This window comes from Gymnodraco acuticeps, unplaced genomic scaffold, assembly GCF_902827175.1.
Source record: "Gymnodraco acuticeps unplaced genomic scaffold, fGymAcu1.1, whole genome shotgun sequence".
Lineage (NCBI taxonomy): Eukaryota > Metazoa > Chordata > Actinopteri > Perciformes > Bathydraconidae > Gymnodraco > Gymnodraco acuticeps.
Window position 1 is genome coordinate 238,890 of NW_022990700.1, and position 12,666 is coordinate 251,555.

The 12,666-nt window shown below is 42.3% G+C and overlaps 3 protein-coding genes across 4 annotated transcripts in view; 1 reads left to right on the forward strand and 2 right to left on the reverse strand.

Moving 5' to 3' along the window:
* ndst1a (N-deacetylase/N-sulfotransferase (heparan glucosaminyl) 1a) overlaps positions 1–492 on the reverse strand; it is a 40,508-nt gene extending 40,016 nt beyond the window's left edge. Inside the window, exon 1 of one of the 2 annotated variants that reach the window (XM_034231138.1) lies at positions 308–492. The gene's annotated coding sequence lies outside the window, so the exon portion shown is untranslated. The remainder of the gene's footprint in view (positions 1–307) is intronic. The other variant, XM_034231140.1, reaches the window with a different exon arrangement.
* A 2,076-nt stretch (positions 493–2,568) lies between these two features.
* On the forward strand, positions 2,569–7,778 carry rbm22 (RNA binding motif protein 22). Its single transcript, XM_034231191.1, has 11 exons — positions 2,569–2,717; positions 3,965–4,018; positions 4,106–4,135; positions 4,257–4,389; positions 4,496–4,596; positions 4,866–5,038; positions 5,220–5,420; positions 5,593–5,757; positions 6,178–6,266; positions 6,689–6,817; positions 7,071–7,778. The coding sequence occupies exons 1-11, from the start codon at positions 2,664–2,666 to the stop codon at positions 7,223–7,225; spliced, it is 1,284 nt and encodes a 427-aa protein (XP_034087082.1). The 5' UTR covers positions 2,569–2,663; the 3' UTR covers positions 7,226–7,778.
* LOC117556052 (myozenin-2) lies at positions 7,693–12,396 on the reverse strand. The gene is made up of 6 exons (XM_034231192.1): positions 12,224–12,396; positions 11,694–11,793; positions 10,515–10,678; positions 9,839–9,992; positions 9,156–9,339; positions 7,693–8,368 (listed from the first exon to the last, which is right to left on the reverse strand). The coding sequence occupies exons 2-6, from the start codon at positions 11,782–11,784 to the stop codon at positions 8,185–8,187; spliced, it is 777 nt and encodes a 258-aa protein (XP_034087083.1). The 5' UTR covers positions 11,785–11,793; positions 12,224–12,396; the 3' UTR covers positions 7,693–8,184.
* Between the last annotated feature and the right edge of the window lie 270 nt (positions 12,397–12,666).

Here is a 12,666-nt window from a genome sequence, read left to right on the forward strand (position 1 = left end):
CAGCCGGACACAGCTCTATCCTGTGCACAAACTTCGACCATACCCTCTCCAAAAATAACGTTAGCCTCCTTTCTCTGCTGCCAGAAGGACGAGCTAAAATATGCACCGAGCCACTACTATGTCACCGGGGCTTTATGTACCAGCCAGGGGGGAGTCAGGCCGAAAAACTGGCCTCATTCTCCGTGTGCACCAGACAATGTTCACTAGCCTGGCCTGGGAGACCGAGCGGCGGGGCTCTCGGTCGTGCAGGCTACTAAACATGTGCGAAAACACGGCGACGAGACCGGCGTTGTGTCGATGAACTCACCTTGTTTTGGGTTAGGAGGATTTGGTACAACACAGTCCGTTTGGGGTGGCTGCAGGGTTGTAGCACGCTCGGCGCATGTCGTCGTCGTCTCGGTTTGCAGTCTGCCGTGATGTGGAAGCGGCACCGCGGACTCGGCTGGGAGAAACCGAGAAATCTGAGAATGCCCCTCTCTTTCTGCAGCTCAGTGCACCGGCACTGCTCATAACTGTCGACAGGAGGCGCCAGCACAGCACATTTTTTTGTCTCTGATATGCGCATACATGCATGGGCAGTCTTCACAACTCATCAAAGAAATCACTGTGCGATCATATTAAAGCACGGGCTTATATGAAGTGATCTTACTACTATACTCTACCAAAAAGATAATTTGGCAGTGATATCATGGTGAAAGTTTTAATGATTCCTATTTCTTAGGAACAGGAGCTCAGGGATAGACTAGATTATTTTTGATCAGTCACCATACCATGCAGATTACACGACCATCGCCTATGCAAAACTTTTTAATTGAATAATCTCCAGTAATGCATCAAATTGAAACAGTATTCATATGTCTACTCTGTACAATGTCATTGGTACTGATAGATATATATCATAGATAGATAGATAGATAGATAGATAGATAGATACTTTATTCATCCCAAATTATTTTGTTATATAATAACAAATATAATATATATATATATATATATATATATAGTGACCTAATATTACAAAAGGTAGGCTACTGCTTTGACAATTTAAGGCACTATGCTACTATACTTTGTAGGCCTATATGTTTTTGAAGGGAATAAGGCACTGCTTATTGCTAGCCTACAATGAATGGGCAGCAAACATAACTGTTAAACATGGTTTCAGGACAACAAAATAGCCTAAATGTTTTAATAAATGAACACAAATTGTCCAAAAAGCAGAACTAATTTCAGTGCAGGCCTACCACATTGGATGATATCAACCAATAACACTATTCTAGAATACAATGTAATGAATTGAGCTTCAAAAAATGGGACTGTTGTGAAGAAATGGTGCACCTAGACGTCCTCTGACCTTGTGACTCATGAGGTTGGTGATTTTCATTACGGAGTGGCTAGATCCAAGTCAAAGCTATGCTTCAAAACAGCTTTGGCTGTCTCATCCACATCACATGATAGAATAGGGTCACACGACTCATTAAGACAAAGAAGGCGATGCTGAAGGTTTACCTCAGTGACAGGGCAAGATACAGAACGTTCACCCAGAAAGGGACACCGGGGGATGTGGCTAAATATTTTTCATTTAACCCCTAACCCCTGGAAATATGGTCACAGGAGCAATGAGTTAATTGTTAATCAGTGTTACCTTGCTCATGAGCACAATGCAAGTACCATGAGGTTTATGAATCTAACTCAGACATTATAGGTAACAGAAAAGTTTAGCAGACTATCTTTTCTGACCTCCTGAATGGCTCTGCACTACGGAAGAGTAGCTTTTCATGCCTGAAACTATAATCCCTGTCCTTTGACTCCTCCACAACCTCACCATGACCTTAAATAAACAGTAGGGGTTTAATGCCCATCCATAATCTTAAAAATCCTATGACCCGCTAATTGGAGTTTCACACAGCCAAGACACCTGACCTGAATTGGAACAGGTGGATAGATAAACTGTAAGTGGACTACACAATTGGCTTAGAGAAGCTCACACACACCAGCTAGTCAGCCTGTCTTTTTCTCTCACTCACCCATACATTCGCAGTGGTGGAAAAAAGCAAGCTACTCACAACAGTAATTTAGCCTGCTATACCAGGATGTGAAAATACTCTTATCCAATTCAAGTAGAATAAGAAACATTATCAACTAAATGTAGCCTGCTTGAAGTGTCAAAAGTGAAAGTAGGCCTATATAGCCTATTCATTTCACATAAATGGCTACTCTGAATTTGCAAAGTTAGGGTGTTATCTTATTAGTGTTAATTATTTTTAATATACTGCTGTTGCATTGCAAAGAGGCATCCACATTTTGACATTGCACCAGATTAAAGGGGGCTGTGAGAAATATTTCTCATAATAAATAGGGATATTGCATTAATGATAAAGTTACTATTGATATACCTACTACAGTATAATGATTGGCCAAAGTTATACACGCGTGCACACACCTTTATACCTCAACTGTCAATATCAGAGATGCTTTTGGTGCAGGAAGATATTTCTACTTTACAATATTTATATTTGTTTGTTATGGCTATGGAGAGTTTTCCTGATTTGATTATGTCTGACGGTTTATTGAAATAGGGCGACACCCCAAGGTGAAACGTGGCTCTCCGGCGCGGTGCATTGTGGTATGACACCTCCCGCTTGGCTTGGCTCACACTCTGCAAAATGGCGACGTCTCTAGGATCCAACACCTACAATAGACAGAACTGGGAGGACGCGGTATGTGTAATCGTCATTAAAGTGTACGGGACAGTGAGCGTGACTTAAACACAGTCATTTACAGTTCATTTCAAAGAGTTAACATCGCCCTAAAATCTACTAACTGGGCACAAATCTGTCCAGTTGGCTTGCTAGCCAGCTAGCCTAGCGTTAGCTAACGCTAGCTGGTAGAAGCGTGGCTGCTGCCTTCGTAACATGTCTCTGCTAGCTACTGTGTAAACATCATTCATAAAATATCACAACATAATCGGAACAATTGTGGATTATAAGAGATCGGCCAGAGTTGACTCAAAACAAGAACTTTGTTAGTTTGACCGTAACATGTTTTGTGGTAATGCTAGTTAGCTAGCTGAGCTAATGTAGGCGACAACTAGCACCTTATGCTAATAATAATAAAACGACGTTTCCATAATTAACGTTCTCGCTAACAATTTAGCAAATTACATGTAACTGTATAGCCGGGTAAGGCGGAACCCAGACAATCCGATACTTACAAATGTGTTTGTCTGTTATTTTGGATTGGCTTAGCAATTGTAAACTATCATCTTAAAGCTAAAGCTTGGTACAGTTAGCTTAGCAGCTGCTAACTGGAGGGGACCAGATTCGCTTCCTTGACAGGTTACTTACTACCTACACAAAAAAACATAACTTTTTCGGGGTTACAAACGGTTCTATACAAAATGTTTCTCATATTTTAACTGCTGGATTCTGGTCAACTAATTGATAAAACCTGGCATGTAAACTAAATTGGAGATGTTCATGTACTATGTGGTGCATCAAGCATCCCAAGGTCTTTATCCCTACTAGATAAGGCAGCAAATCAATTTGCTCTCTTTAGCCAAATAAACAGGGCATTTGGCCAATGTTGGTTTAATTAAGACACCAGAATATAAAGTGTGCAACCCTAGCCTGTGTAGTTGACTCTTGAGACACAAAAGCTGCTTATATTTGGGTGTTTGGCTGCTTCTCTCATGGTGGCTTAGGGCATGGTCCTTTTCAACAGCTAGCTAGCACTTGGATTGAAACAGCATCCTTCAACAGATGGTAAAGTTGAAGTGAGTCCACTTGCCCTGATTTCACCATAGGTTTCTCGTGCAACATTGCTAAGGTTACTACAGCAGTAAGTGAAACAGCGTATGTTTCTGTTTTAGAACAATTACAACAAGGGACTGCTAGATGAATAACATAAATGGTGCTTGTTATTTTAAATGGACTAAATAGAGATCTGTTTGTCTCTTGTTTTTCAGGATTTTCCAATTCTGTGTCAGACATGTTTAGGAGAAAACCCATATATCCGCATGGTGAGTTTTCATTACTTTGTATCATCATCCTTTGTAGTGTTGATACCTGTGTTTTGCTGGTTCAAGTGTTAATGCTTTGTTTTACAGACCAAGGAGAAGTATGGGAAAGAGTGCAAGGTAGGTTTTCCCGTAGTATTTTTAATATTGGTTCTATGATACACTTAACACTCAATACTTTGTTGCATGTAAGAATTTAAATACATGTATTAAACTAATTTTTTCATTCTATGCCCGTTAGATTTGTGCTCGTCCATTCACTGTGTTCCGATGGTGCCCGGGGACACGGATGCGTTTTAAGAAGACTGAGGTCTGTCAGACCTGCAGTAAAATGAAGAATGTTTGTCAAACATGTCTGCTGGACCTCGAGTTTGGTGAGTCTCATGTAATTCCTTACTTGACCTGTTTATATTTTGTATTACTTGGTTAAGATTGTTGCTATATGAGATTAACCCTCTTGTCGCACCTTGTGTTTTACAGGTTTGCCTATTCAGGTCAGAGACACCGGGCTGTCAGTTAAAGACGAGGTTCCTAAGTCGGATGTTAACAAAGAGTACTACACACAGAACATGGAGAGAGAGGTATAATTGCTGTGCAATGCAGACAAAAACATCTTTGTTGTTCTATTTATTCTGATTTCCATAAAGCAACAATGGCTAAAACTCAGCTGCTAGGCTGTCCCCAATTTCAAATATCTAAACAATAGGTATCGCCTAAGTCTGGTTCCTTTTTATAAATATTATTTGTAGTATACACTTTTAGGGTTTTTACATTTTTATTTCCACATTTGGGGATGGAATTTATTTTTGTAATTGATCAATAATGTCTACTTGAACTTCTGTGTTCTTAGATAGCCAATTCTGATGGCACACGGCCAGTGGGCCAGCTGGGTAAAGCGCCCAGCTCTAGTGACATGTTGCTGAAACTGGCCAGGACCACGCCATACTACAAGAGGAACAGACCGCACATCTGCTCCTTCTGGGTGAAAGGAGAGTGTAAGAGAGGGGAGGAATGTCCCTACAGGTCAGTGATACTTCAAAAAAAAATTCTTATCTTAATTCATATTTATGTATGAGATTCAACATACATTTATTAGTACTTATTACAATAGGCAACATTGAAAACAAATATTCTCATGGTTAACTGTAACTTTCTTAGATATTGTTGTTGTAGTTTTCTCATTCTGGTTGTCCTTTCCACAAAGACACGAGAAGCCCACCGATCCTGATGATCCTCTTGCCGACCAGAACATCAAGGACCGTTACTACGGCATCAATGACCCGGTGGCTGACAAGCTGCTGAAACGGGCCTCAACTATGCCGCGTCTTGACCCACCAGACGACAAGTCCATCTCCACCCTCTACATTGGAGGATTGGGAGACACTGTCACTGATGGAGATCTCAAGTAAGGGTTTCTTACTTGTAACAACTATCAAAACCCCCTGTGACAATTTGTGTTCACTAATGTTGCACATAAAGTAGTGATGTTGTTTTATAGGGACTTTATCTTGTTAAACCTTCTTACTTCCAGTGTTTTTTTAATCTTTTGTACATTCATTTTTGTTGGTGTATTGCAGGAGTCACTTCTACCAGTTTGGAGAGATCCGCACCATCACCATAGTCCAGAGGCAGCAGTGTGCCTTCATCCAGTTTGCCACTCGGCAGTCAGCTGAAATGGCTGCTGAGAAGTCCTTCAACAAACTCATCATTAATGGACGGAGGCTCACTGTCAAGTGGGGAAGGTAAGAAGCTAATAATGAAGGATGAAAGTGAAGCGTCGGGGTGGCCATCGCCAACTCGACCCCCAGGCGCTTAATCCACGCTCATCCTTTCTATGGATGCAACCCTAAAAGCTCCTTCCGCCATCCAATTTTTAGCTCTCGTTAGCACATTAAGGTGTTCAGAGAAAATGTGTTATTGAAAGTAACAGCCTAATAAAGCTACCATCATAATTGAGGCCAAACTTCTCTCTGTAGCGGTTAAAAGAAAAATATTACAGACACAGTAAGAGCTTCAACACGGCAAATAATTTGTGCTGGGCCGGTCATTTAGAAGTTTTCTATATAATTCTGCTGCTGCACACCATTCAGTACTGTCAAACTAAGTGATCTGTTTAAATGTTTGAGTGTATGTGTTTATATAAATGTGTATTGTGTTTTTAGGTCTCAGGCAGCAAGAGGGAAGGAGGGTATCAAAGAAGGTGTCAGTGAGATGGGCACCAGACTTGATCCTGTACCTGGACTGCCTGGAGGTGAGTGTGCTAACACAGGGACAGCTGGTGTGTGTGTGTGTGTGTGTGTGTGTGTGTGTGTGTGTGGTGTGTGTGTGTGTGTGTGTGTGTGTGTGTGGTGTGTGTGTGTGTGTGTGTGTGTGTGTGTGTGTGTGTGTGTGTGTGTGTGTGTGTGTGTGTGTGTGTGTGTGTGTGTGTGTGTGGTGTGTGTGTGTGTGTGTGTTGTGTGTGTGTGTGGTGTGTGTGTGTGTGTGTGTGTGTGTGTGTGAGATGTAGTCATGCCAGTGCGGTTTTCAATATGCCTCTAATGTGTACATTGTGTCATTAGTTGTTTATTCATTTTCTTCTACATTGTTATCCACTGATTGATAGTGCAGATTCAAATGGCTGAAATGTATTTATTTGTCATGTTTAATAATTTGTATTTATCTTTTGTGTTTTAGCTCTTCCTCCACCTCCAGCTTTAGACGAAGAAGCTCCTGCTAACTACTTCAACCTGGACCCTAGCAGCTCTCCTGCGGTCATGAACATCGCTCTGCCCCCCCCTCCAGGCATCAACCCGCCTCCTCCAGGTAAAATCCTCACCATGTCATAGATGCAGCTTATTTCCCATTCTTAGTTGTATTTGTCAAATATCAAATTGTTACACATTTCCCATAAACATAAACTTTTCATTTTTGTATTCCTGATCTGTTTTTATAGAATTACACAATACATTTTTGCAAAGCTGTTAACTCTATTGATATAATGGAAATGACTTCAACACAGTGAGAAAGGGTAGATGCCCAATCCTCTAACTCTTTGTCTTTTCATCTGTTCAATCAGGTTTTGGCCCTCCAATGTTTCACCCCATGAGTCACATGGCTCCACCTATGCCCCCCCCAATGAGCATGAGACCTCCTGGTCAAATCCACTACCCCTCCCAGGATCCTCAGCGCATGGGGGCCCACGCTGCACATGGCGCACGTCAAGGCGAATAGCCCCCCGAGTGACGCCGTACTGCCATTCTGTTCCCTACTTCAAACCTGGTCAGGTGCTTTCACTTCAGATGCTGTCAGCGGCCCTGAATCCTGCGGACTACTTCTGGCAGAAAACCTCGTCATGTCTTACCGGATAACATCAGATTTATTAGGCCACCTGCAGTGAAGTGAATGAACTGAACAAGCACCATCTGTGTCTAGAGAGAAGACAGCCAGGATATTCCAAGATGACTTTGTCTCTTCTCACAGTTAATAAGTACTCAAGCGGCATCAGCAGACTTCATACACCGGCCCCTGTGATCAGGGCCTACACAGGCTGTGTTGGAGCTGTTGTATATATTAAAATGTATACTTCTGTTTAATTAGTTTTTGTCACATCTTGCAACATGGAGTAGGATTCTGAGGAGCATTTTTAAAGCTGTTAATTTTCAGTAATTCTTTGTTTATTTGACACAATCTTAATATTCCACAGCATATTGACTTTGTTTATTGTAAGGCTTTCTTTTAAATGTTGTTTTCACTTGTCATTAAAATGAGGCCATTTTGACATTGATCATCTCAGAGTACTTATTTGTCAATAACACTTGCTTTATAGAATACAGAGAAGGGGTGAAGATGTAAAGTCACAGTCTGACAACTATCAGATGGAGTCTTGGGGGTGTGGAGAGGAGGATGTCGGGGGTTGACGTAGATGGATCAGATACTGCTAAGGACAACAAAAGGAAACCACTTCAGCCCGTGGCAGTATTGTCTGAGACGACTGGCAGCGAAGGGACAGCAGCCCTCTGAGTTTATCTCATCTAGTCAGACCTCTCAGCAGCAGCAAAGCTCTTTATTTATCATGCAGGAATGTTTTTCTCTCCCCTGTTGTGCCCGCTGATTAACGGGGATCCACTTTGTAGGAAGAGAGCAGCAAGCGGGGGTCAGTGCTTCAGTCTCTCAGCTGATGAGCTTCCTTCTCATAGTTCATTAGATTCAGGGTAGTAATCGGTTCCCCATCCCCTGGGGGCTCTGTTGAAGTTGGGCCGTCGGCACATGCGGTCCAGAGCGACGCCTGGCAGCTGCTGGGATTCCACGGCCTCAAATCTGATCACTGGGATCACCCTCTGGCTGACCATTGCACCCCCGAACGGCCTGGCAGATCTCAGAGACAAAGAGCAGAGTTGTTACTAAGCAGGATGAGTGCATTGTGTTTCATTTTCCTGGCAGGATATGACCCTAGGTATCATATGGCTCGGGCTTCTTCCCATAAAGGGGGTGGGGGGACTTTTTAAATGATACCCAGTCTGGTCATCGCTCTGATTCTAACTGCGGTTAACAGGAGGAAGCCACCCAGGATGTGCTACTGAAAGTGTGTTCAACCTTTTCTACTTGTGTAGCTGCTCTAACCATTAGAGTTCAGATTTAATTTTAACTTTATAATAATCTTAAGGGTGTAAACGGATCCCTCCGCAGGGTGTACAGTTCCTGACTGGCTGGCAGAAATCGAGTGATTGACAGCCTTAATTGACTTAAGTCTGAGTTTGTCTTTCATATTTTTGTCCATTACTCCATCTGTCCGGGTTTAAACTTTGTGCTGGTGTGATGCAATTCCTTGTGTGCTGTGAGAAAGGCGATTCCCTTTCGTGCGTAATCCGTTTTGCGGGGAAGGCATTTGAAGCTGGCAGCACCCTAGTGGATCACCTTTCAAGAACTGGTTTGAAAATAGCCATCATACAGCCACGCTCCAAGGAGGTGCAAGCCAGAGATTCATTTTCAAACTGTGGAAACATGGAGTGGAGCCGAGGGAAGAGATGATTGTGATGGATGACATGCTCAGGTCATGTGGGTCTATTTGAGGACGCCTGTGCTTCCAGCCGATAGGATCTAACTGTTCATACATTTTAGATTAGTGATGTGAGCAGTAGAACATGTGGGAAGGCAGATTTACCTGTTGAAGCACCTGTAGTCTGAAGGCTGAGGTTTTTGTGGGAGCTCTGGCAGCTGGGTGTAGATGGCGTTAAGAAGCGCTACGTTGTTTCCCAAAGCGTTGTGCCATGGGGAAGTGTAGGATTTGGGGATTACTGTTGTGTTGAACTTCTCATGAGGAACTCCCTTCAGAGGGCCAGAATATCCTGACAAACAGATCTGATGTCAGCGATAGTAAGATAGAACAATGGGTATAGAGAAAGCTGTCTTACTTTGATCTGGGTAATTCTATCTTCTATATCCAGTGTAGGCAGAAAAAGGCCCCATTTGTTTTGAGAAATTGACACTCCCTTGGTTTGAAACTAATTACAAAACCACAACAAAGCAAAAACAGATCTAATGCTCATTTAAAACTCTTTGATGCCACGCCTGTCAACAGTGGAGGCTACAGTAATTACATCTGAGTGAATCCCCGATAATATACAGAGCTCAGATCAGATGTCAGTCAGCTTATAAGCACTGCCTTCTGTCAGGACTAATAGAGAACAGCACTCGGCAAAGATGGGCACATAGGTGCTTTCTGCACACTGCCAAAAGGAAAACTAATTGAATTGCTCAATACATTTCTATATAAAAAGTGAACACTATCAAAGTTAGATACAGTGATCAGGTATGCCTTAGCATTTGGCTTTGCAGTGACTTTACCTGGAGCGAGGACGTCAGGACTGCCCTTCTTTGCTACAGTCTTCTGAAGGTTCATGACCAGGCTGTGCCTACCAGTGACCGAGAACGTTTGGTTCTCTTTCCCCCCCTGGGGCTCTTGAATGATCTGTGGGGGAGGGACAGCCTCTGCATAGACCTGGGACATGGGCATTCATTTAAAGTGAGATTTATGTTGACATTTTAAAATGAATTTGTCACATTTTCAACCACGATAGGGAAAAAATAAATATGAACGTTACAATTTTAAAGATACAAATGTATACATCTTATATAGGAACTAACATTTTAAAATGCATGTATGGTAAAGAAAGAAATGATACTAAATCATGTCAAATTTGTAAAAATGTAACTGTTCTCAGAGAAAGTCACAAAAACACACTTTACAAAGGGGCCTCTGATATAACATGAACATTCAGTTTACTCGGTTTCAAAGTGATACATCTTCCTGGGAAAACAGCTGTATAATGTCCTTTGTTGGCTCTAAAGGGAGATTTCCTGAATGATGTAATTCGTTTTTGAGACTTTTTAAAAGAAACAAGATCCTCTAGTAGCCTACTGTATTGTAGTAGAAACACAGGCACATCATCTTGGGTGTGTAGGTGGCTGACATGTCAGTGAACAGGAGTCGTGCGCTCTGTGCTTTCTCTCAGTTCCTTACATTGTTGGGGTTGTAAGCAACATTGGCAGCATTCTCCAGTGTGAACCTCTCGACCCTCTTCTGTCTCTCCTGAAACATGCGAGAGCCTCGATTAGATTCAAGGTTGAGCTCCTCCATCATCACATCCTTTGGGACGCTGATCTTCTTCCCGAGGTTCAGACCCCCTGGCACAACACGACAGATAAATACAGGTGTTATCAGTCATCAGTCTTTGTTTAATATCCATGTGTTTTTTTTTTATATAAATGACAGTATCACAGTAGTGGATCTACTTGGGTTTGTATTGTTGTGTGTTGCATGACATCAGGTTAGGTGGCTTTAACCCTGCGCAGACACATTGTGACATTTAGTTGTTAGTGCAAGGAAATTATAAAAGCAACCTACATACAAAGAGACGGATATTATCACAGACTTATAAGAACCTTTGGCAAATCATAATGTCTCTTCTGATCTTCTTGTCTCAGTTTAACAGCTGAAGGGTGCTGATGTAAGAAAGATGAACCGTGTGCAGCATCACTAAGTTGGTATCCGCTTTTGCTCAAGGTCTCTTCTCGTGTTATACCAAGGCAGAGTGTAGGGTCGGAAATAGCCTCGAGATGATGTCAAGGGGTGTGTAATGTTTGTTGTGGTCCAGGGTCGCATGGATAACTGGGCATACAAATAAAATGTTTTGATAGAAGACTCATGACTCACACATGTAAAGTGTCTGGAGAAGTCAGGGCAAGGGCCACCCTCGAGGAGCTGCCTTTGATCGGCCTGCGTAAAATCCAGCGGTGGGAAGTCACATTTAGCTGAGTTTAGGGGACTTGGTTTTAAAGCCTTGCTGGCGGACAGCAACCGGGATGGTCCCTTCTGTAATGTTTGGAGGATTTCAACAACACTCTGGCACTCTTGGGATTTGGACGTGCAGTGCTGGGCCCTCACGCTGTGGGCGAACATTCTTTGATGTTTGGTTCCATTACGACTGACAGCCTAAGCTTGTGCTCACACACTGTGGCATTTTTAATATGGGTGTAAATGCAAAGCAAGAGTATACCAATTTGTTTAAGATATGTTAACCAGTATGTAAAATAAACCATGCATCAGCTCATTTTTGATTATTATGTTAGATTGTGTATGTTAGTTATGTTATGTAAATAATTCTAATGTAATCAATTGTGTCTCCACATCCACACTTACCTCCTCTGGCCTCATTACACAGAGCCTTAGCCTGCATCATCCTCTGCTTAGTCATGTCATCCAAGCCTGACGGCATCATCATCGTCATCATATTCTTCCTCTGATCGACACACATGTTGCCATGTGAATAATGATTATTAAATATATGTGCATGTGCCATTGCAAATCGCTCTTTGTGTTAAATGGAAAAAGCAACAGAAAACACACTTTGTATAGCATCAAATTATATATTGGTACATTTTTGTCTTAACCATTTCAGCATCTTCTTCAACTTCATTAGTCTGGCAATGCCTGATTCTAAAATTGTAATTTTTATTATCCTACTTTTGTGAACTGGTTTTTCATTAATTTACTGCTTAACTCACAGATAACAATCCCAGTGCATCTTTTCCACCTTAAAGCTGTCACTCGAGTCTCATCGAAATTTAAAGTCTTATAAGTTACCTATTAACTGTTTGTGAAAGGACCTGGCAGTTTCTACACAGACGGTTAGCAGTGCCTTCTCTTGACCGTAGCACCTCAGTCCTTACCTGTGCTCCTGCCTCTCTGTGTGTCTCTGTCGGAGCTGCTCTGGATGGTCGTGTGTTTTCTCTCGAACTGCAGATGGGTTTGGGGTTTGATCCTCTCTGACTCACCAGGCAGAGAAAGAGCAGTCCCTATAAAACACATCCCGGGATGCCTCGGGTGCTTACCTCACCGGGTTATTTCAGTAGAGGGATAAGAGAGTGAGGATGGATGGAGGGAGTGTTTAGGGAGGGGGTGAAATAGGGCGATTATGGGGAAGGGGCAAGTATAAAGATTTACATCCTGACTTCAAGCTTCTGTGATAATGCAAATCTGATCCCCTGGGTGTGTGTGTGTGTGAGTGTGTGTGTTTGTGTGTGTGAGTGATAACAGCTGCTGTCCAGGCAGTGACACTGAGCTCTTAGAAAAGCCAAGCATCCACACTCTTCACTTTAAGCATATACACACA